A 22,042-nucleotide genomic window follows, 5' to 3' on the forward strand; every position below is an offset into this window, starting at 1 on the left:
AAGAGCAGAACCTCTTTGAACTTCTCAGGGAAACAGCCTCTGTCCTTAATGCTACAATGCACACAGAAGAGTTTAGTGTATCTCCGTTGTTCTTCTACAGGGATAAATAAAACTTGGGAGTCTATATATCTTGATGAATACATTACACAACATGAATAAAGATTGTGTCAGGGAGTTGTTTGGTTTTTTTTTACACTTACTCAGTAAACACATACTTTTTATTGTGAAGGGTGGCAGGCAGGACTGTCCGTATCCAATCCAGAGAACAGGTTGTTTAAGTGTGTTTCTGCTATAATCTGATTAAACTGTTCATTCATGTGCCTCTCCTGGGAGAAAATCTTGAATGACATTTTTTTGTATTTGCCTGACATTGTGATTCTTACTTTCAAAGAAAATGGAAACACAAGTATTTGACAAGTGTCTTAGAAATCTTCTCTTGCAACCCCAATGGGTTAGTTTTTTTGTACTGTACAAAATTATATTGTTAAAAAATACACACACACAATGTAGATGTTATTTTTATGATGGCAAATAAAACAAGAAGTGTGTATAGATGAAGAGAAGGAATAAAAAGGTGGTATTTTAGAATTAAAAAAACACAAAAACAATTGTAATTCCACAGGGGTGAAAATGAGTTTTCATATGATAACGTTATGTCAAACTTTAAAAAAAAATCTTACTGATGGCCTGAAGCATTAAAGAAAAGCAAGATATTTGTATTGAAACGAATGTCAAGATGTGTCCAGTACAATATATTTCTACATTTATTAACTTTTGCAAACTAACATGTGGTTTATTTTCAGTTAAAATGAATCCATCTTACAAGTCACTCACAAAACCTTGTTTTTCCATTCTAATATTAGAAGGCAGTGAAGGGGTTACATTTTGTTGCTGCTTCCTTCCTCGGTTGACAATAGAACCAGTTTGGTTTCGCTAAAGACCACCTATCCCCTCCTCAAACAAGACCCAGCACCATCAAAATGATAAGGTGGCAGAGTACATTGCCACCAATCCTCCCTGACTCAGAAGCAGGTCTTAGTGCGATTTATTTGATCCAGAAGAGGAAACTTGGGCCTTTGTGGTTAAGGTGACCTACTTTTTCCAGATGTCTTAGAGGGCAGGATAGTCCCCAAAAAACTGCTTTTGAACATGCTCTTCTACTTAACTGTTTATAACAGGCCAGAATTTGCATCTGGCAGGAAGGAAACCAATGAAAGTTAGTTCCTCGAATGGGTCGTGAATAGTTCAACTATAAATAATAGTCTCATTAACTGCACTTGGGGGACTTTGGATGGGGAAGAAGAAACGACCATTTCAAAAGAAATCATGAAATTCAATTTTTTATCATTTCCATTTGTAGATGGTGGAGGGTTTGATCCCAGGTGGGTCCACCTGTATAGAGTTTGCATGTTCATCCCAGGCTTGCGTGGGTTTTTGATGGGTACTCCGGTTTATCAATGTGGAAGCTTATAGCTAGCACATTCAAAAGTAGCTTCCAATGAAAAAAAAAAAGGGTGAATATTCTACAAATGTTAACTGTATGCTCTGCCATGTTGTGGAAGACCATTTATTTATTCTGCCTGACTATAAAAGCTGGGTTTTGTCACATATTATTATTTGCCACGGTGAGTCAATTTGTGTAATCCTCTATTTTTTTCCCGTTTATTATTTGCCACGGTGAGTCAATTTGTGTAATCCTCTAATTTTTTTTCATTTATTATTTGCCACGGTGAGTCAATTTGTGTAATCCTCATTTTTGTTTTGTTTTCATTTAAAGATTTGTTTTCCAGTTTGACATTAAGGTTATCAGAAAAGATGACCTCAATGCAGACTCACACCACCCGGACACCTCGCTCCACTATATATACTATTTTATTAGCATGACAATTTGTCATAAGGTCAAATCCCCATGCAAAGAATCAATGACTTTAGATTTTAGTGCTAAAACTTGTGGGAAAATAGAGATTTCTCTCTCAGCCATGCTCCATTGTTGCTGGTGAACAAACAAAGTGACCACAGCAGCCCGAGTTGCACAATGACAGACAGCTTATTCAGCGACTTCATCTGTCGCCGTTCCCTTGGGACTCCACTCTGATCTTTTCCCATAGCTCCATCTCTCTTGTTGACTTACTGATTCTGGATCAGCCCCTCCTCCTTGGCTTTTTGTTTACTCCAACTCGATTATAATATCTGCGGAATATGATTCTAATAAATGTTGCTGGGTTTTTTTCCGCCCATATCACCCAATCAGCATCCCCATCTTCTGGCGAGCCGGCACCGTGTCCATTGGATTCAATTTCTTAGGTTTTGTTTTCTTTTTTTCCAAGTGTTGTTTATTGTCATCTCTCCCTGGGGGATTAAAGTGGTTGTAAAGACAGTCATTCCTTCAGAGACACCAGCTTCCATCAGCGCCTTCTGGCCATTAGCGGTGCATCGTGGGAACAGCTTGGAAGGGGACAATGATTGGCTAGAACAATGAGGCTGCACAAGGCAACACAAAGGGCACGCCCACTGCATGATGGGAAAGAGCTGTAGAGGAAGCAGATGTTGCCACTGAGGACACACAAGAGGGGAGAGAGAGCTAGAGAGACAACAGATGTCTATCTCTTAAGGTTGCTAGTACGTATTTTTATCGCTTAGTGGACAGCAGGTGAGACCTGTCTACCTGGCCGCTGTCCTAATTGTGGTCCACTTTTGCATTCGTCAGAAAAATGTCCTGGCTGTGGAAAGCTAAAGGCCATGTTGTCTGCAGTTATACATGCACTCAAACTAAAACTTTTCCTAAAAGATGTTCTTACTGTCGGCAGGCCATAACAATCTGTTTTTCTCAAAACAGTAAATAAGAGACTCATTTTTACGAGCTGTGAAGATGTTGTCTGTCATTATACGCAGTCTACATCAAATGTAATTTATGAATTGGGAAAGCAATCAATGAATTGATGGAACGTGTCATTTTATTTCTGGGGTGGACTTTGCATTTCATCCCCATCATCCGTTTTGTATTTTTATGATTATTATGTGAAGGATTCAAAGAGGCTACTGCTGTTAAAATGGTGGCTGGGATAATAAAACATGACAAAAATCACTGTGCATCCATAATATTTAAATAGGCAACACTCTGAATTAATGTAACAGCGCTTTATGCAGGTTAATTGTTGAAAAGAAGCTCTATAAGTCCAGAACATTATGATGTCACAGTCAAATTGACCCTTGAACTCCAGGATACACAATGCCATCACTTCATTATTTTACCTTATTAGAAAATAATGCCAAATGCGGTCACTATCAGTGTATGAATTTGGCGGTTATGGCCAAAAACATGTTTTTCTGCCAGGCCACAGTGACTTTGACCTTTGGACTTTGACCACCGACCACAGCTCCACGTCTAAATGGAGGTTAGTGTCACATATTAAAGAGAGACCCTCAAGGCCATAATCTAGCCTAGCGGGGAGGGCGGAGTCATGACTGAGTGGAGTAGCCGAGCGGTGACAAAGGTGCGAGTGCAATTTATGGCCGTGGGGTCCGAGACCCAGATATATTTGCTGTGTGAGAACCTTTGGCCCAGCCAAGACAGATGACTCTTTACTCGGATTGAAATGGATTTCGGCAAAAAATGTTGGGATACAATCAAATAATCAATCACAGGTCGGACTAGACTGCTTAGTTCCTCCCATATGTGATGCTCCCTCCCACCAAGCTCACTACATAAGTGGTCATTCATGGCCAAATAAACATAATCATTATTATTGTCTTAGTACTTGAGAAAAGACTGTCATTATAATTAAGGACCAGATTTCTAGGGCGCACTACGAGTGAGCAGCTGAAAATGACTCAACTGGACAATTGAAAAAAAGAGGTATTAAGTGTGTTGTAATTCTTCCAGTTTTGGAGACCAAGATGGAAGATTTGCCTAAAAGTTCTGGCTCAGGTGCTTTCATTTCACAATCTGGGCTGATACCTCAGTATCAGCAATGGACGTCAACGGCGAAATGGCAAAATTTGCACTAAAATGGGGTAAAATCCACTTCCTAGCAGCATTTAGTGATTAAATACAAACACTGGAGCTTTTCAGATATAAGAACCGGGCCCACAATTGAAATATTATTTAGGAATATAGCCATATTTTACTCACCAAAAATCTTTACCTGTACACAATATCCATCCTCCTTTCTTTCTTCCTTATTTTCTATCGCCATCGAAACGAATGCTGAAAGTCGAGCCTTTCCTGTCGTATTTCTGGCATAGTCCGTCTTGAAAATGGCTTTAAATCAAAACAACAATATATTTGCTTGTGCAGCTAGCTCCAGATACAGTTTGGTAGCTCTGGCTAATCACTAGCCAATCATAGTTGGTGAAAGCGATTACGTATCTCTACGCCTGCGAGAAGGCAATGACGTATCCATACGCCTGCGACAATGCATTGTGGTGTTGCCAACTCGAAATCTGATTGGTTAAAGCAACAGTCTTATCGACGCTTGTTTAATGCAGCAGAGCCTGCAGAACTGATTGCGAAGCCCTTGAGGCTGATTTTTGACCCTGGCAACAAATAATGGCTGAAATGTGATTGGTTAAATGCTTCAACTTATGACAGAAGCCTGTACACTGCACTACAGTTCAGAGAGGTCTGATTGTGTTGCCTGATTTGCAAAGGTGCAGCATATGCGCATCGTTAAATTGAGACGCAAACAAGCTAGGGTTAGACTTGGTCTCCAAATTAACCTTGAATTTTAATTATTATATGAATCTTCTCACGATAGCAATTCTTTCTTGCGTGCTTCAATGGAGCAGTTTTCCGTGACAAAGCTCACTAAAATATGCTCATCTTGGGTCGGGCTGGTTTGTTGCAGATGAAAACGATCAACACTTTTGGGACGAACTTCAGATTTCCTCTATTTGGTTCCAACATGTGCGATGTCTAATCTCACAAATGTTCTTGGACGCACACTTGATCTCGCGTAGAAAGTCGTCCCGGGAGACAAAGAGCTCTTTGAAATAAAAATGAAGACAAATGGCTACATTTGCGTCCTATTTAACTTCACAAAATCCCAGTTAAGTTCTCCTGATATTTCAGTCCATGCAGCACATTTCAGTTTTATTCCCATTTGTCATCCTCCCTAAATTCATGGCTTACATCTTCACCATCTGCATTTTCATTTTCAAAGGTACCCTACTCAATGTGACCATTCATGATGTCCCAACTAACTAGACACCACAGTCACACAATTAAAAAAAAACACCACAACAGCTGATGCGAACAAATCCCCTTGTGTTTGCGACAGTGCCGCAAGGGAACAGTTGCCCCTCAGACTAAGAAAGTAAATTGGGTTGGACAGGTCGGCTCTTTTGAAAGAAGAGGTGTGGTCGTGATGGAGTAAAGTGTGCACTGGGATGTTTCCGTGATTAGACGCTTGCATCCGTGTGTACACTCTTTGTCTTCATCTCTGTGGTGTGTATGTGTGGGAATGGACTTAGGGTCTGACTCCTTGATTAATGGCCAGTGTGTGTATGTGTGAAAATCCTCCGGGTCCTGTTTCCATGCTAATGGGTCGCAGCAGATGGGAGAGAGGAGGCTGCCCCAACAATGAACAAACACTCCGGCAGCCTTAGTACAGACGCTCCTGTAGGATGATTACAGGGCACAGAGCCTGAACATTCTCAACTACATTTGATGTGCATGTTGAGATGCCAGGAAACTAATTTCACACTGCAGAATGCAAAATAAAAAGTAAAAAAATGAAGAGGTTGCCAGTAAATCACTGTAAAAAAATGGGACAACTGTCAAAGGTTTTCTGTCAAATAACAATAAACTATACTCTACTACTACCTACTTCTGTTTCAGCACAATACAATATTAAACGTTTCAACAACAATGTATGTCTAGGATCTCCTATGTGTGTGAATGTTTCAATGGGCTATGAACCAACCCTCTCAATAAGCACAAATAACACCCTGATAACATGGCACTGATTAAGACCAAGTCTCTGGGGGCGGGGGTCTATACGTGTTTGTATGTATGAGTGTGTGTGGGTGGTGTGTGTGTATCAATAAGTATGCATGTGCAAGGGAGTCTAATGAAACTGAAAATTGAATTGAAAGCTTTATTGTCAATGTACAGACATTCACATTGTATATACAAGGAGATGCATTCCAGTTACAGCCTAGCCAGACAGTTACGACTGAAGCATCACTGTGGTGTGCCAATGCACTCAGCTCTCGCACCTACGGGTTCCACATTTTAGCTTACAGGTTAGCGGGGAACAATATGCACCCATCAAAGAGCCATGTATGGCCTGTGAGCCAAACGTTCCCGACCTCTGTTATATCCCAAAATTCACAGATCCGAGAGCATAATCCTCCCGCAGCCCACCTGTGGTGCTCATACAACACTTAGGAATTCACTGTATTGTTCTAGAAAATTTCTAGCCAGCAATTCTCCTGAATGGTTTCCATTTGATGCTGGTCATGCTTAAACAAGTTATGGGACTGCGATTCTGGATACCTGAAATGTCATAAAGGAAAAGTTGGAACACACCAAGTATGAAACAAATGTAAAAAGGGTCCAATAAGACCTAAGTGACATGGCTAATTTATTTATTGCAAAAAAAATGAGTTCAGTCAGAACTAGGTGCTTTGTTGGACGCCTCCAAAATGGCTTTCTGCAATTTTTCTACAGACGCCAACATCAGTTGGGTACTTTCCTTGGCGGTTTCAACTCCTCCCGTGAGACCTGAGGTAACCTGGAGCTCTGTGATCCAGGCCAGGAAGTCATCCAGCTGCTTTTGCACTGCCTCTTGCTCCTCAAGCTCGGACTGCAGCGCATGGCGAGCACACACCTCCGCCTCGTAAGATTTGCGGAGCTCCGGCAAGGACGACTCGAGACGGAGCATCTCCTTGACATTGAAAAGAGAAAAAATTTAAAGTAAGCACTTCAAAATTCGAAGAGAGAAAGATAATAAAATCTAAAACGTTCCAGTGTAGGGCAGAGAAAGCCAACCAGCAAATAACAAACAGCAAATAATGTTTTTTACCCAATTATTCGCAACAAAACCGCTCAAATTAATTCCTAAAATCAAATTATCGCCCAGTCAGTGTAACAGTTTATTATTTTGACGTTTTTTATGTACTTATAAACGAAAGTGGGTGTATTTTCATGATATAATGATTAAGGCAGTGATGGAAAGTAGTCATTTGCAGTGCTATTGACGGCAAGAGACGTCCAATACATTTGGACTGGGAGGGTTGACCCCAATAAGTTCATTTATGAAATAAATTAAAGTTATTCTAAGGGGTTACGAAAGTGTTTCCTTAGTTTCAGTGTTAGAATTGGTATAGGCCAAAGTTATTGGGTGGTCAATGTCTGTATTGTCAATAGCAAAAAAAGAACACGCAGGAAAGATCCATCCATTTGACATTGAACACACCTGTGTGTTTGGAGGATAGTTCTTATGACGCTCGTCCTCCTTCAAAAGGACGTTGGGCGGAATGGCAAAACAGTGGCCGACGAGCAACGCATCCATCGGCTCCGACAACGTCTTGAAGCGCTCCCTGACAAACGTTTCCAGTCTGCGGCTGCACTCCCTGGCCTGAGATCGAAGCCGCTCTTCTTTGCTCGAGTCCGACTTGCCTTTGCTCAGTTGCCGTACGCTCACTTGCTCCGCGACGCTCAGGGTGTCGCACAGGGAGTCCATGAAGACACTGGAAAGACGAAACAGAAATGTCTGCGGCGTGAAGCCGAAAAACTGCGTCTCGTATAATTCCAACATTGACTCGGGGAAAACGTCCGCGTCTTCGGGGACATCTTTGAATTCCATTTTTGTTTGGGCTTTTGGCGCTTCGTCTTGATATTTTCTTCTTCTGACCGCGCACAATGTAAGCGAGGGCATCTATTTCTTACTCTACTGCCACACAGCGACGGGGAGTGACATTGTAACGTAGCACGCTGGATGCGCTGGTTCTCGAACTTTTCTTTTCTTTTCAGGCAAATACTCCATAGCTTAGTGTCCAGTCAGCCTACCATGCATGTTTTTGGAATGTGGGAGGAAACCCACGCACGGGGAGAACATGCAAACTCAACACAGGGGGACCGACCTGGATTTGAACCTAGGACCCCAGAGCTGTGAGGCCGACGCGCTAACCACTCGCTCCATCGGGCCACCCTCCATAGCTTTTTGATTATTTACTTGTGCACTTCATGGTGAAGCTTTATATCTCATTATACTTGTATAATGACAATAAAAGCATTCAATTCAATTATGATGTTTCCACTTTATGGTGAATCTTTAATCTCATTGTATGTACTTTTATAATGATAATAAAGGCATTCAATTCAATTATTATGTGTCCACTTTATGGTGACTCTTTAAATCACATTGTATGTACTTATATAATGACAATAAAGGCATTCAATTCATTTTTTCCTTCGGTCACTTACAGTCCACTGCCTCCTAGCGGCGAACTGGGGGGAAAGCCCGACGGATGACGTAAACATCAAATACGCCCCCTGTTTGCCGGAAAAAAAGGGACATGCGCGGTGTCACTTCCTACACAGTCTTTTCCTCGGTTTCTCTCTTCATTAGCGGCTTTTTTGCTTTCACACGTGTATTCTTTCCTATGTGAATCTCCCTCTCCCGAATCCTTGTGTAAGCTCACCCCGTTGCCCGAATAATATGCGCGATTGATAATGTCATCGTCAGATCTATCGTGGTTACTGCGTGTAGCTGTTTGTATGACGAGGGGCAAAGATTGCGCCGTGCAAGTTTAGCCGGCTCTCGTAGGCTAGCCGACGAGCATCCACTTTTTGTTGTGTGTTGCTAACGCTAGCTAGCTAGCTAGCAACCAACCGTAAAATGGCCATGAGTTAATTCGCCGAGTTTTTTTTTCCTGCGAGGGTGGATGAAATGTTTATTGGGTGCCGTCCTCTCTCCAGGTGTGAAGCCAGAGAAAAGCGGCAAGCATGGGGGCTTATCTGTCGCAGCCGAACACGACCAAGACCTCTTGTGATGGCGGCAACGGCACCATGAGCTACGGCTTCTCTGCTATGCAGGGCTGGCGACTTTCCATGGAGGTGAGCAACCTTGGCTGTAGCGCCACAAATTTGGCTTTATGATTCCATTAATAGAATAGGTTAGTTTTTTTGTGTAACTTAGTGTGATTGCAACTTTTTGAAACAATTTTTCAATATATTTACCCAATTGTAAAAGAGGCACGTTCAAAAAGAAGAAGCATCCACCATGCAAACTTTTTAAGCCGATAGTCAATGGATTGTATGTAATCACATGATCATTATAGTACTTCCGGGGCAAAGGTTAGGGGCTATGGATGGATCATTTTTTTTGTTGCATAGAATTCCAAGTAAGTCCCTGTCACATGTTTTGGAGGATTTGCTGAAGCCGAGTTGTAATCTGATACGTTTGGGATGGGAGTGCACATCCAAATGTTTGCAAGTCAGTCAAAGCAAGATTGCAAAATTTAAAAAAATGGTTGTATAAAAATGAGGTTTGTGATAAGTTGAACTATTTATTAACTATTTAACTAACTTGTGATTTTATTTTATTTTCTTTATTGTAGCTGGACATCTTTTTATTCTGCAACATTTGTTTCAGTAATATCAAAAATATCCTATATAAATATATCAGCAGTCCAGAGGGCTGCCTATATTATCTTATATTAATTCATTGCTGCTTTTTATATTTTCAATAACATCTGTGACCTGGTAGAATGAAGGTGATAGGAAGTTAACATTCATAAACATATTCAATGATTGCAACAATGAATTCCAACAGTGAGTGAATATTATTCAAATAGCTTTATGTTCTCTCCTATTTCCACTAAGCTTTTGCACTATCCTCATTAAATGTTTTTTTTTGTGCGCAACAGGATGCTCACAATTGTATCCCTGAGTTTGACGAGGAGACTGCCATGTTTTCTGTGTATGATGGACATGGAGGTAAGAGCTGTGGTTGTTTACTTTCGTCCTTCTCCTATTACCATACATGACATTGTAGGACCTTCTGTTTTAGGAGAGGAGGTGGCTCTTTACTGTTCAAAGTACCTTCCTGATATCATCAAGGAACAGAAGACCTACAAAGATGGCAAACTACAGAAGGTTAGGCTTCTTTCTACCAATGACAGACTGCGTTTTTCAAACGGGCTCTGCCCTTAAATTCACTGACCAGTCTTATTTGATTGTGTCTTTGTTCTTGTCAGGCACTGGAAGATGCCTTCTTGGCCATCGACAGCAGAATCACCACAGAGGATGTCATCAAGGAGCTGGTGCAGATTGCCGGCCGTCCGATTGAGGAGCCGCCCACTAAAGTGGCAGATGAGGACGACGGTGAGTGCAGGCCCAAAAACTGCGGTCCTGTTAGCGGTTAGTCAGTTCCCTGTTACTTTGCGACTAGCCTGTTAAAAGACAAAAGACAACATTTGATGTTTTTTTCTCCCTGCCCAGTGGACACAGAAGAGGCAGCTTTGCTCCACGAGGAGGCCACTATGACCATCGAGGAGTTGCTTGTGCGCTACGGACAGAATAAGAACAGTAGCAAGCAATCTGTTGCTAGCAGGTCCGTTCCACGTGACATGGCGCTCCTTTAACTCATTGGCTGCCAAGGACGGTGAATGAACATATGTTCCGTCGAGATAAATTGGCACTGAAAAATAATCATTCATTGCCAGACACCCAGTTTGTGATGTCTATCAATGTCAACAGCAGTCAATGAGTTAGTTATCGACCCACATTTTTCACGCAAGGTCTAATTCCCTGGGCTATAATGCTTTTGTTTCCAGTGCAATTGCTAAGAAGGCATCGGGCCAGTCTAAGGAGCCCTCTTCACACGAAGGGAAAGATGAGGAAGGCCCCAAGAAGGAAGAGGCTGTGAACGGAGAGACGGAAGAAGAGAGTAACGGTACGGAGACGGATGGCGATGGCGTGTCTTGCGGGTCCAAGGCGCGGGCATGCCGTAGAAAGATCGGCGACGAAGGCTGCGGGGCAGGTAGGACGGGGTCCTGAGGCTAGTCTTTTTGGGCCTTGTTTCAATTCAGTCTAGTATCCATGACTTTTGTCCCCGAATTAATGTCCACAGTGGCGGACTGCGGCAGCTCTGGAAGCTCCAATGGAGAAGAAAAGGCCGCTAAAGCAGAGGTAGACGCTGGCCCATCGTGTTCGTCGTCATCCACAACAGAAGGGGATTCCAAGTCCAGATTCTTCGATGACAGTGAGGAGTCTGAAGGAGAGGGAGAAGATGAGGAGGAAGAAGGCAGTGAAGAAGAGGTGAGGGGGGAAAAGGTCCTATTTTTGGGTTAGCTGAGAGAAAAGAAGCCCACATTTAGGCTCTTGTTGTCATTCAGGATGGCAGTGAAGAGGGGGAGGCTGACAGCAGTGAGCTGGAAGAAGACACCGAAGAGGGGGAGGAAGACTCCGATGAAGATGAGGAACAAATGAGTTTACCTGGAATGGACGGAAAGGAGGAGGTGCGGAGGGTATTCGGGTTTTACAGCAAGTTAAACAATGTACCATATTGATGGTCAAGTGTTAAGGCCTTGATTGACCTTTTAGTTCAGTAAACACTTTTTATAATGTTCGTGAGCTTGGTGTTAATCAAGTGTGTTTTGGCATTTGTAATTCCAGCCGGGCTCAGACAGCGGCACCACTGCTGTTGTAGCGCTAATCCGAGGCAAGCAGCTGATTGTGGCCAATGCTGGGGATTCTCGCTGCGTAGTCTCGGAGCGAGGTACCAATCTCTTGTAGCTTTATTGTTTTTGAACACCAGGACGTGTTTTTAACTTAGCTCCTGGTTTTACTTCAGGCAAAGCTGTCGACATGTCCTATGACCACAAACCTGAGGACGAGCTGGAGCTGTCTCGTATTAAAAAGGCTGGGGGGAAAGTGACTATGGACGGACGGGTCAACGGCGGGCTGAACCTTTCCAGAGCCATTGGTATGTATGCGCAAATGGGTAACAAACACCTAAGTGCACAATGGCCGTGTCATATTTTGGCCATGATGATGCTGCATAATTGCTGCTTATAAGAGCATTTATGACAGGAAAAACTTGGTTCAATATTTGCCAACTTTTACTACACTTATTATGATAAGATAAGCACTTTATATTACAATGTGATCAGATGAATTTATGACTGAAATTGCTTTTTGTTATTTTTGTCGAGTTTATTGGTGTTTGATGAGAAGTCATTTTTCCCACCAAATTTGATGTTAGTGCGATTCATAATCTCCTAAAAAAGTCAGACAGACACTAAAATGTGTTTAAACTTAATATGGTCACTTGCTACCTGCAAAAATCATATAAAATAAATTTTCAAGAATTTGAACAGTAGATAATATCGTTCTCTCAGGTGATCATTTCTACAAGAGGAACAAGGTTCTTCCCCCAGAGGAGCAGATGATTTCGGCCATGCCTGACGTGAAAGTTCTGACGCTCAACGGTGACCACGACTTTATGGTCATCGCCTGCGACGGCATCTGGTGAGAAACCTTTCACAAAACAATCTCTCCCAATTGTTACTTCACATTGCTGCGGGCATTTCTTTCCCTCGTCGCTAAGCCTCGTTCGTTTTTGCGCGTGCAGGAATGTGTTGAGCAGTCAGGAGGTGGTCGACTTCTTCAGCGAGAGGATCAAACCCGACCAGAGCGGTGTGACCAGACCCCTTTCGTCCATTGTGGAGGAGGTGACTTCAACACATGAGCACGTCACACAAGACAAACAAGCAGTCACATGCACATTCATAACTAGGGACAATTTGAAGTTGTAGCCTTCCTTGTTTAAAAAAAAGTCAGCTTTGATGTAGCCCCGCCCCCAATTATGATTTCTAAATTAAATGCTATGTTACGATTTGTTTCCCTCCTCAGCTTTTGGACCATTGTTTGGCCCCAGACACTTCCGGAGATGGGACAGGATGCGACAACATGACCTGCATGGTCGTCACCTTCCGACCACATGCCTGCCAAGGTCAGACCCTGTCAGACGACACGAAGAAGAGGAAGCACGAGGATGAGGTGGAGGAGGAGCGGAAGGCGCCGAATGCCGCAGCCGAGCCCGAGAAGAATGGGAACGACAGCAAAAAGCCCAAAAATGACCAAAGTTAAAAGAGGAACTTTAGGGTTGCGGAGCAGCCAGTCAGCAGAAATGAAGTTCTGGCCTCGCACAACACTCACTGAACTTCACCTGGAAACAGATATCCTTTTGTTTTTAGATGAAGCTTTCAAATCACACGTTCTGTCCTTCACTCCCAATGGATAGAATCCACCACGCATTTGGTACCTAGAGCAGCTGGTCTTTTTCCAAGCTACTTAGCGTGCTTTTTGGCTAATTCGAGTTCTATGAGTGTTCCATTTTCTCAACCTGGCTTTTCCACATTTAAATTTTCTCTTCACAACTTCAAAACTATCAATCCTCCCACTGTTTACAATGCGCTCAACGCCTCTGCCAAGTGCCATAAAAAGTTGTGATTTGTACATCTTTCCACTGTCAAAGAAACAGAGCACAGAGGTCATGCTTGTTCGTTCTTACAGGCAGAGATGAGACTTAAGTGCATTGAATGAATTTCTTCAATATATGTCAACTTAGTTTGCCACGCCCTCCTTTCATGGCTTTATTCCTGTCTTCAATGTTCGAATGTCTAAGGCAGATTAATTGCCAGAATTTCTGAAAGCAAGAAAGTATTTTTTATCTCCCAAAACCTTTTGACATCCATCCAGAGACATTTATTACACCTAATTGTTTCCCAGTATATTTTTTTAGATTAGGATTTGTTTCATGAAAACAGTTTGAACCCAAATAGTGGTATTTCTTTCTAGATCTTTATGATCGTTGGATATGAGGCACCCTTTTTTCTTTTGTTTGAGTGGTACAATTGGAATTCTAGAGTATAACATCTTGACTCTTTGAACCACAGACCCTCACCGTATACATCATTTTGGATAAGTTTGGCTTTCCTCACAAGCTTATATGTCCTCTTGTACATAGTCCCCCTAGTCCTCCCCTCTCTAGGCCTTGTATGTGAAAAAAAAATTTTTTTCCCTTGTAATTGTAAGTCAGTGTAACATTGGTGTATTCTCTTTTGACACCGGTATGTAAGTACATTCAAATAAATTTTTTTTCTAAATAAGCAACTCTCTATTTTGCATTTATAACTGTTTTAAACTTGTACATTTTCAAAAAAGTATACTCGCTGGTCAAGATGGTAATCAAAGCTTGTGATAGATCTTAGCCCAAAACATGTCAATGTAATAAATGAAAATATATTTAGTAATTTTTATACTTCGATTTTTAAAAGTTAAACTTTAATTGACTATAGAATCACATGATTTCAATTGTTCATATTCATACCAGTGCTGCAATGGCTAATAAATAGACTAATTTGATTATATATTTCAAATTAAATGTTAGTCCTTCAAAGATTGGTTTAATAAAAGTGGTGTTAAAATTGTTTATTTTGCCTGCAGAGGGCAGCAAAAAAGGTTTTGGTGACAAGGGTGACTGGCCCTCTGAAGAGGGGCCAACCTCAACATAAAACTGAACAACACAAACGTAAAGATGTTTTTTTTTTCAGGACCAACAATTTTAATGTGAAAATAACTTATTGTTATTCATCCATTTAGCAATTAAGTCTTGATTTATTGTTATTTGAATTATTGTCTGATACTACAAATCTAAATGCACATACATACATACACACATACATATATACATACACACATACACACACATACACACACACACACACACACATACACACACATACACACACATACACGCACATACACACACATACACACACACATACACACACATACACACACATACACACATACACGCACATACACACACACACACACATACACACATACACACATACACACATACACATACACACATACACATACATACACACACACATACACACACACACACATATACACACATACACACATACACACACATACACACAGAAATTCTTATATTTCAGCATTCATCTAATCTTTGCAAGAACCACTTGTTTTGTGAACAATAGAAAGCTTGAGAGGAAACCTACTGTCCTTGGAAACACAATACGTCAGCACGGACAATCGCACACACACACACGCATGCCTACTTCCCCTTGTCTTAAACAGGCAGGATGTTTTCTGTCCTCAGTGTGTAGATTAGCAGTTTGAGTGGTGGATCCGTTGACAGTCTTTGTTCATTGATACTAAAGTGCGGGAACGGCGTTGAAACTTAATGTGAATGCTGGCCAGCTAGTTACTTATCCATCAATCCATTTTCTGTGCCGCATCAAATCATTTGGGTCACGCCATAGCTGGATGATCATTTGCGGGGAAAACATGCATATTCCACGCAAAAAGATCTGATGTTCTGACCACTGTGCTGTTATAATACACAGTCCAAAATAAATTTTAACTGTAGTGCCTTCCAAATGTAATTTAAACCCCAAAAATGTTGATGTACTCGGCAGAATTCATTCACAAGGCTATAAAAATGCCCAACAAATGGAGTTCAATGGCGATTTTTTCCATTCGTGTGTGTGTACGTGTACGCGCAGTCCAATTTAGCATGGTATAGACCACAATAGCAGGTTGTAGTTAGACAGTGGGAGCATTCGCCAAAATTCCAAGTCTTTTTTTGGTCACCGGTCTCGTTTGACAAACCCTGTCGGCCTTGCTGCCCTCACTTTGTATAAGTACACCTCAGATCACACACATACAGACACACACAAACACACACTTACATTCCAGCAGTCAGAGACCTGCAGTCTAAACACCAACTGTGAACAAAAATAGTTGACTTACCATATTCAGTTTTTCAAAAGCACACTGATCTTCATTCCTGCTATGTTATACTATATATCCATGTAATTATGCAAACATTCTTTAAAAAAAACATCATTCTCGACTGTAAACCAATACTAAATTGACTGGCGATTGACCTTTGTACTGTCCCCAAAAAATAGCAACCCTGGATGTTCTCATCAGGAAGCATTATTTTCAATGTCCACAATTTATTTTATTTTTTTGCATACTTTTTTTAAAATTCAATTTTGCCCCTTACCAGTTTGGTGAAATTTCGTAAGTAGCTTTTTTTATATTAAAATTGCTATCTATGGTGGACAGAAATCACATTGCTTGAGTATAGATTGATGTGGTGTGCCATTTATGTCACGTTTACCTTCTCTAAATAGCTAGGTAAAACCTGCTTAAACATGTTCCCTAAACATACATAGAAACATGCCAAAGTCAGCTGTTACTGGGAGGCAATGTTCCCTCTAAGCTGCGCGCGTGCGCAATTGCACACTACTCTCGTCTTCTCTGCGCACAGCAAATCATATGGAGCGCACAAAATAAAATCCTTATTTTTTTATTTTCAGCTGTGAGGCCGACGCGCGAACCACTTATCCGCCGGGCCGCCCATTCATACATATTAATCATTACATTTTATTATTACTAAATAATTTATGTGTAGTAGACATACACCTGCTTATGGCAGGTGTGATACTGGTGTGTGCCCATAGCGAGCAATGATGATGTTTCTCACACCGGTACTCAGTGTGCTCAGGGAGGTTGTCTTTCTGCCCAGACAAACAAAAAATTAGAGGGAACATTGCTGGCAGGATGTGGCAACATGTCACCTCAAGGCCTACAGTAGAGTATTTTTTATGCATGTATGAATGAGAGTCTGTGTTTTATTCCTTCATCTTCCATACCTCGTAAGAGTTTCTGGAGCCTATTCGAGCGCCATCAGCGGGAATCAAACCCACACCAGCCCGCACCGTAGTCAGGCGAGTGAACCTCTACACCAGGTCTGGCCAAGTCTGATCCTCGAGAGCCCCTATCCAGTCTGTTTTCCATATCTCTCTCCTCTTGCACACCTGAATCAAATGATCAACTCATCAGCAAGCTGTTCAGAAGCTTGATACCAATCCCGATGATTTGATTCAGGTGCGTTGGTGGAGGGAGACATGGAAAAACTGGATAGGGGCTCTCGAGGACTGGACTTGGCCTCCCCATGACTATGTCTTTCATTCACTGAAAACACAGGAAAATGACTCCTCTTTCCTTTTTCCTTCCCACTTCCTTTCTTCTTCACTTTTTTTTTAAACACAAACTTATCCTCTGGTGTTTTCAATGCCTATGTCAGCTCTCATTGTGTCATTTCCTCTCATTCTTTTGTACTGATGAGTCATATGTTTGCCTACTGGCATATTTTGTCTCTTTGCATAGGGTAAATAAATGTTGAGAATTGACTGGGGACACAATGTTTCCTCCATTTCTGGCTACAGTCACTGTCTTTTTGATTTAACTGAGTTTCAAAATGTTCTTAACTTGTAAGAAAAATGTGGTCATGAGAAAAGAAACATTTTAGAACAATACAGTAGAGTCATATTCAGAGGTGGGAAGTAACGTGTTACATTTACTTCATTACATTAACTTGGTAGTATCATTTTCCTCAAGAACAAATGTTGCTGTCACCTTTAAGTTAAATGGGAAAAATGACATGTCATACCTGTCAACCTCTGCCGATAACTGCCCTTATAAATGATTATTGATTCCCCTTACAACCCCCCCAAAAACCTTACAAACACCGTACGACTCGTACGGTGTTTGTAAGGTTTTTGGGGGGTTTGTAAGGGGAATCAATAATCATTTATAAGGGCAGTTATCGGCAGAGGTTGACAGGTATGACATGTGCAGGTAGAAATGCAAACATACACTTGCTTTATTCACACTCAGACATAACAAGCGCTTGTTTGATGTATTGGTACAAGATGATATCATTCTACTTTTTTTCCACTCTCTAGATCTCTCATGCTTTTTGTAAAACATCTACAGTCGATTATGTCTCTCTTATCCCCAAACAATTTGGATCTTTACCTTATGAATTAGAAGCCATTAGCAAAAATGTTTCATCTTTGCGTGCAAGAAAAATACATACAAGCCCCAAAAGTGATTTTTTTTTATTGTTAAAAGAAAACAAATCTGGGCTTTAAAAGCACGATGAAATGAATTTTGCCACATGAGAGGATGTATTTCATTACAAGACAAGAACATTTAATTGAAACATTTTCTGTCCCTTCCCACGTGTAATTATTTCCACATGATGCTGTCACGGCCTTTTCTCTCCCTTTATCTGGTATATTTAGTTAGTCACGATGCAGATTTGAAGATTTAAAAAAGGCATTCTTTTTTCCTGATATGTGCACGCTCAGACTTGCATGACTCAATCTAGCATGGACCAATGAGAACGTTAGCTTCAAGTTAAAAAGGCTGTTCTGATTTGTACATCATTTAAAACTTGGATAAACTTGAGACAAGGTCACCAGGGCGGTGTAACATGGCTAACATTTAACATTCATGCTAACTTTAACAGTTAAAGTATTCACATTTGTCAATTTTACAATCCCGAGGTCCATATTTGGTATTTTTTCATAAGGAAAATCGTAACTCTGTGCAAATGCAACCTGTCAAAGTTTTCAGGTGTTCATTCGTCTTGTGCAAGGGTCACGGGGGTGCTGGAGCCTATCCCAGTTGACTACCATGCATGTTTTTGGAATGTGGGAGGAAACCGGCGTACCTGGAGAAAACCCACGTAGGCCCGGAGAGAACATGCAAACTCCACACAGGTGGACCAAACTAGATTTGAACCCAGAACCCCAGAGCTGTGAGGCCGACACGCTAACCACTCAAGCCGCCTTATTTTTTTCTTCTCATAAATATGAAAATGAAATTGCGCAGCCAGTCCTGTGTCATTGCTGCCCATTGTTAATTGAGTCGCTAATTCCTCTACACATTGTTACCTCATGTCCAACAAACCATCCACTGTGAACGTGGTCGTTTCCACACAGAGGAACATTAAGATGAGTATTTGGTTCCTCAGCGTAACGTGACCGTGTGTATTGTCTTTGGCAATAGGCAGCTGTTCCACGGTCACATGGAACAGTGGCACACATAATCTAGTGTTTTCCGGGAGTTTCTTTGCAACCTTTTTTTTGTGGCTGTGAATAGAAACTTTTTCAGAAATAGATTTTTCAGAAAGGGCTTATAATCGCGGGAAATTGTAGCTCTTGGGTCATATGGTCGCTCACTTGATGATTTGTGACAGCAATTTTCTATATGTTGAGGTACTTTTTAACACGAGTGTGCATGTCTCCCTCACAGTTTTGAGTTGGAGGGTTGAACTATCTATTCAGGCCATCTAAAATGGAGTTTGCACAGTAAGCACAGCATGAGCCTCATGCTTTGTGTGTTTTTCTTTTTTGTTTGTTAGTTTGTTTAACTGGAATCGGGGTTTAAAAAAAGAACAACTAATCATAGTTGTGAGTATCAGTCAGCATTTGTACACAGTGCATCTTTCCTTATGTTTTTTTTTTACTAAGGGGTTGGCTATTATTTCTACTTTTTGGGTGACTATAGAACTCCTTAAAGTGTTTCGAGATTTTTTTTAAATGTAAGAAAAACAGACTGTCATCATATTTTTCATTTGAGGAAAGAGTCAACTGAGTGATGTCACTTTAGTTCTCTGTTCATTTTTTCAATCACAGCTGGGTCCACTCGACGAGGGCGTCTTGAGAATTTTCATCTTGCTGTCTAAGCACACACTAAGAGAGACTCAATCAGTCAGATACACTTGTGACCCAAGACAAACACTCTAACACTATACTCTCCCTGCTGGAAATACTCAGTTGTTCTGAATGTGCTGTTTGTGCTACCCCGGTAGTCAAAAAGACACAATCTGATACTTTTGGTCATAACTTTTATTATTTTTGGTCTGACCACTGCATGGTTTGCATGATTTTTGAAGTAGCACTCAACTGGACTTGAAAATGCGACAGCTGGGATTGGGTCCAGCACCCCCCGAGAACCTCATGAGGATAAAGCAGTTCAGAAAATGAGATAAGACTGTTCTCTATCTGATCCCTCTAAAACCAATCAGCACAAAAATACTTTAAGTCATTATTTATTCGTTGTATTTATTTAGTTTTTAGGTGGCTCGCAAATGGCAAATATTGCGTCTGCTTCTTGACTATAACAAATGTACTGTATATAGTATATACATGCAAACCCAAACTGTGAATAAATATGATAGAAAAAGATACAAAAAAATAGAACAAATACCTCAATTCCCTCTGTTCGCTGCACAGAAATATTTTCATTCATCTGAGGAATTTTAACTCATTCAGTGCCAAAGACATGTTTTTAGATATTTAATTTTATGTTATTTTTTTTCATTGGTTGTGGTTAGGAATGCCTAAGGCTTCAACTACAGTGAATTCCAGATTTGGAGGGAAGTTTAACTCATTCGCTGCCATTTACAGTAATGAGTAGAAATGTTACTATTTGTGTTTGGGTCCTTGTAAATCTAGAAAAGCTCCAAAACACCAAATTATGAACAGCACAGCCCCTTCGTAGTAATTGAATCATGCTCCACCAAGGTTAAAAAAAAAATATATGCCCAGTAAGAAGGTAATATTATCGGCCTACACTTGTTGCGCTATCATTTGTGCGTAAATATCTTTTCCATGTCTGCTCTATTCAGGTTGAGATAGCCTTGTAGCGTTGACTTGTACTATACATCCACGAAGAACAGAAGCAAACAGGAGAGACAAAAAACAAATCCCAAGTGACAATGCACAAAGATGAAACGAGACAGCTGAACAGGACAGAAAAGGGAAGGAGCTGATTGGTTGACAGAAAAGACAACAATCAGCACTGGAAAGACAATGCATGGAGATCTTTGATTCAAGAACAATGAGCAAGTGAGGGAGAACAGGCGTTTAGTGTGTAATAATGAGTGTTTAATCAGTTATAATATTTATTATTTACATCTTAACTATAGGAGGAGTAAACTATTAAAGACATGATATGGTCACTACCTCTTAGGATTGCAGATTTGTAGGTACTCGGTCGTTTGGTCGCCGGTATTTTGGTCGCCCGCAAGGTTATTGACAATTACCATTTAAATTGTTGCTCAAATTCCCTTATACAAACTGTGAATTATTATTTAGTCATGCTTAATGCCCTCTTAATTATTAGGCTAAAGAAAAGCTCCAAATTTCCCGTACTTTTATTGTGTTTTGTTGGAGATCTTGTTAAGACCCTGACTGACGTGCCTTCCTAAGGGGACAACTCATGTACATACAAACTCTTATACACTCACACGTTCGCTCAGTGAAACTGCTCAGGGCCATTGTTGGCTTTTATTGATGCCTAGACCGTGTTGTTTTACCTTGTTTTGTCGCCGGTCTTTTGGTCGCCGGTCTTTTGGTTGCCGGTCTTTTGGTCGCCGGTCTTTTGGTCGCCCATTGTTTGGGTCCGGGCGACCAAAAGACGGCGACCAAAAGACCGGTGACCAAACGACCGCACACGAGATTTGTATCTATTGCGTGCTTGGAATGTGTGCTCCTGCGATAAACAGGGGTTCACTGTACTATGCACCTTTGGCAAGGAAAATACCACTTGGGAGACATACTTTATCTGCTAAATTCTGTTTATGTGCGTGTTGCATGTTTTGGTCAGCAGAATGGACTGGATTTTGACCCCGGCTGTCGTGTCTACAGTGCTATGTGCCAAACTAATGTGCTTATGTAAACACAGTGGTCAGCTGTCGTCAGGCGTCCGAGGGAGGAGACGTGTAGGGAGACGAGACGGATGAGGTAGGGGGGGAAGGATGATTTAAGTGTGCTCCTCACACCCTATGCTATCCCAACTGTATAAATGTCACATGACACGCGTTGTGAACTTTGAACACATGCAAACACATATGAGATCACACAGAAATGCTAGACGCACGCAGAAGTCGTCAATGGGTGAGGGGTGAGGCGTTGCAGAGAGGGGGAGAGTTTCATGGGAACATACGGGAATAGGAACGGTGATAAGAGAAAGCAGGTTAGGAAGGAAAACAGGGGGAGTGCGGCATTAGAAGGGAGGGATTTTTTTTTTTGATGATGACATGTACTTTCGCTTACTTCATCTGGCCGCATTTGATTCTTAAAGATAGGCCAGTTAAGGTTGAAAAGAGTGAACAGTTGCACT

The 22,042-nt window shown here is 41.3% G+C and overlaps 2 protein-coding genes across 2 annotated transcripts; one reads left to right on the forward strand and one right to left on the reverse strand.

The window, feature by feature from the left end:
- Positions 1 to 6,084: 6,084 nt before the first annotated feature.
- On the reverse strand, positions 6,085 to 7,878 carry mis12 (MIS12 kinetochore complex component). The gene is made up of 2 exons (XM_077589817.1): positions 7,422 to 7,878; positions 6,085 to 6,890 (listed from the first exon to the last, which is right to left on the reverse strand). Exons 1-2 carry the CDS (start codon positions 7,809 to 7,811, stop codon positions 6,612 to 6,614), a joined length of 669 nt encoding a protein of 222 aa, XP_077445943.1. The 5' UTR covers positions 7,812 to 7,878; the 3' UTR covers positions 6,085 to 6,611.
- A 615-nt stretch (positions 7,879 to 8,493) lies between these two features.
- ppm1g (protein phosphatase, Mg2+/Mn2+ dependent, 1G) lies at positions 8,494 to 14,124 on the forward strand. The gene is made up of 14 exons (XM_077593601.1): positions 8,494 to 8,639; positions 8,927 to 9,064; positions 9,877 to 9,946; positions 10,020 to 10,105; positions 10,207 to 10,333; positions 10,451 to 10,562; positions 10,786 to 10,991; positions 11,082 to 11,269; positions 11,347 to 11,469; positions 11,627 to 11,729; positions 11,805 to 11,936; positions 12,352 to 12,481; positions 12,585 to 12,684; positions 12,866 to 14,124. The coding sequence occupies exons 2-14, from the start codon at positions 8,954 to 8,956 to the stop codon at positions 13,100 to 13,102; spliced, it is 1,725 nt and encodes a 574-aa protein (XP_077449727.1). The 5' UTR covers positions 8,494 to 8,639; positions 8,927 to 8,953; the 3' UTR covers positions 13,103 to 14,124.
- The last annotated feature ends 7,918 nt before the right edge of the window (positions 14,125 to 22,042 follow it).

This window comes from Stigmatopora argus, chromosome 2 (assembly GCF_051989625.1).
Source record: "Stigmatopora argus isolate UIUO_Sarg chromosome 2, RoL_Sarg_1.0, whole genome shotgun sequence".
Taxonomy (NCBI): Eukaryota; Metazoa; Chordata; class Actinopteri; order Syngnathiformes; family Syngnathidae; genus Stigmatopora; species Stigmatopora argus.

Bases quoted from the DNA above. Each gene is read 5' to 3' on its own strand.
- mis12 (XM_077589817.1), bottom strand. From the start codon at position 7,811: ATGGAATTCAAAGATGTCCCCGAAGACGCGGACGTTTTCCCCGAGTCA. The intron at 6,891-7,421 runs GTGTGTTCAATG...TTCAATGTCAAG, and splicing joins ACTATCCTCCAAACACACAG to GAGATGCTCCGTCTCGAGTC.
- ppm1g (XM_077593601.1), top strand. From the start codon at position 8,954: ATGGGGGCTTATCTGTCGCAGCCGAACACGACCAAGACCTCTTGTGAT. The intron at 12,482-12,584 runs GTGAGAAACCTT...TTGCGCGTGCAG, and splicing joins ATCGCCTGCGACGGCATCTG to GAATGTGTTGAGCAGTCAGG. The intron at 12,685-12,865 runs GTGACTTCAACA...TTCCCTCCTCAG, and splicing joins TTTCGTCCATTGTGGAGGAG to CTTTTGGACCATTGTTTGGC.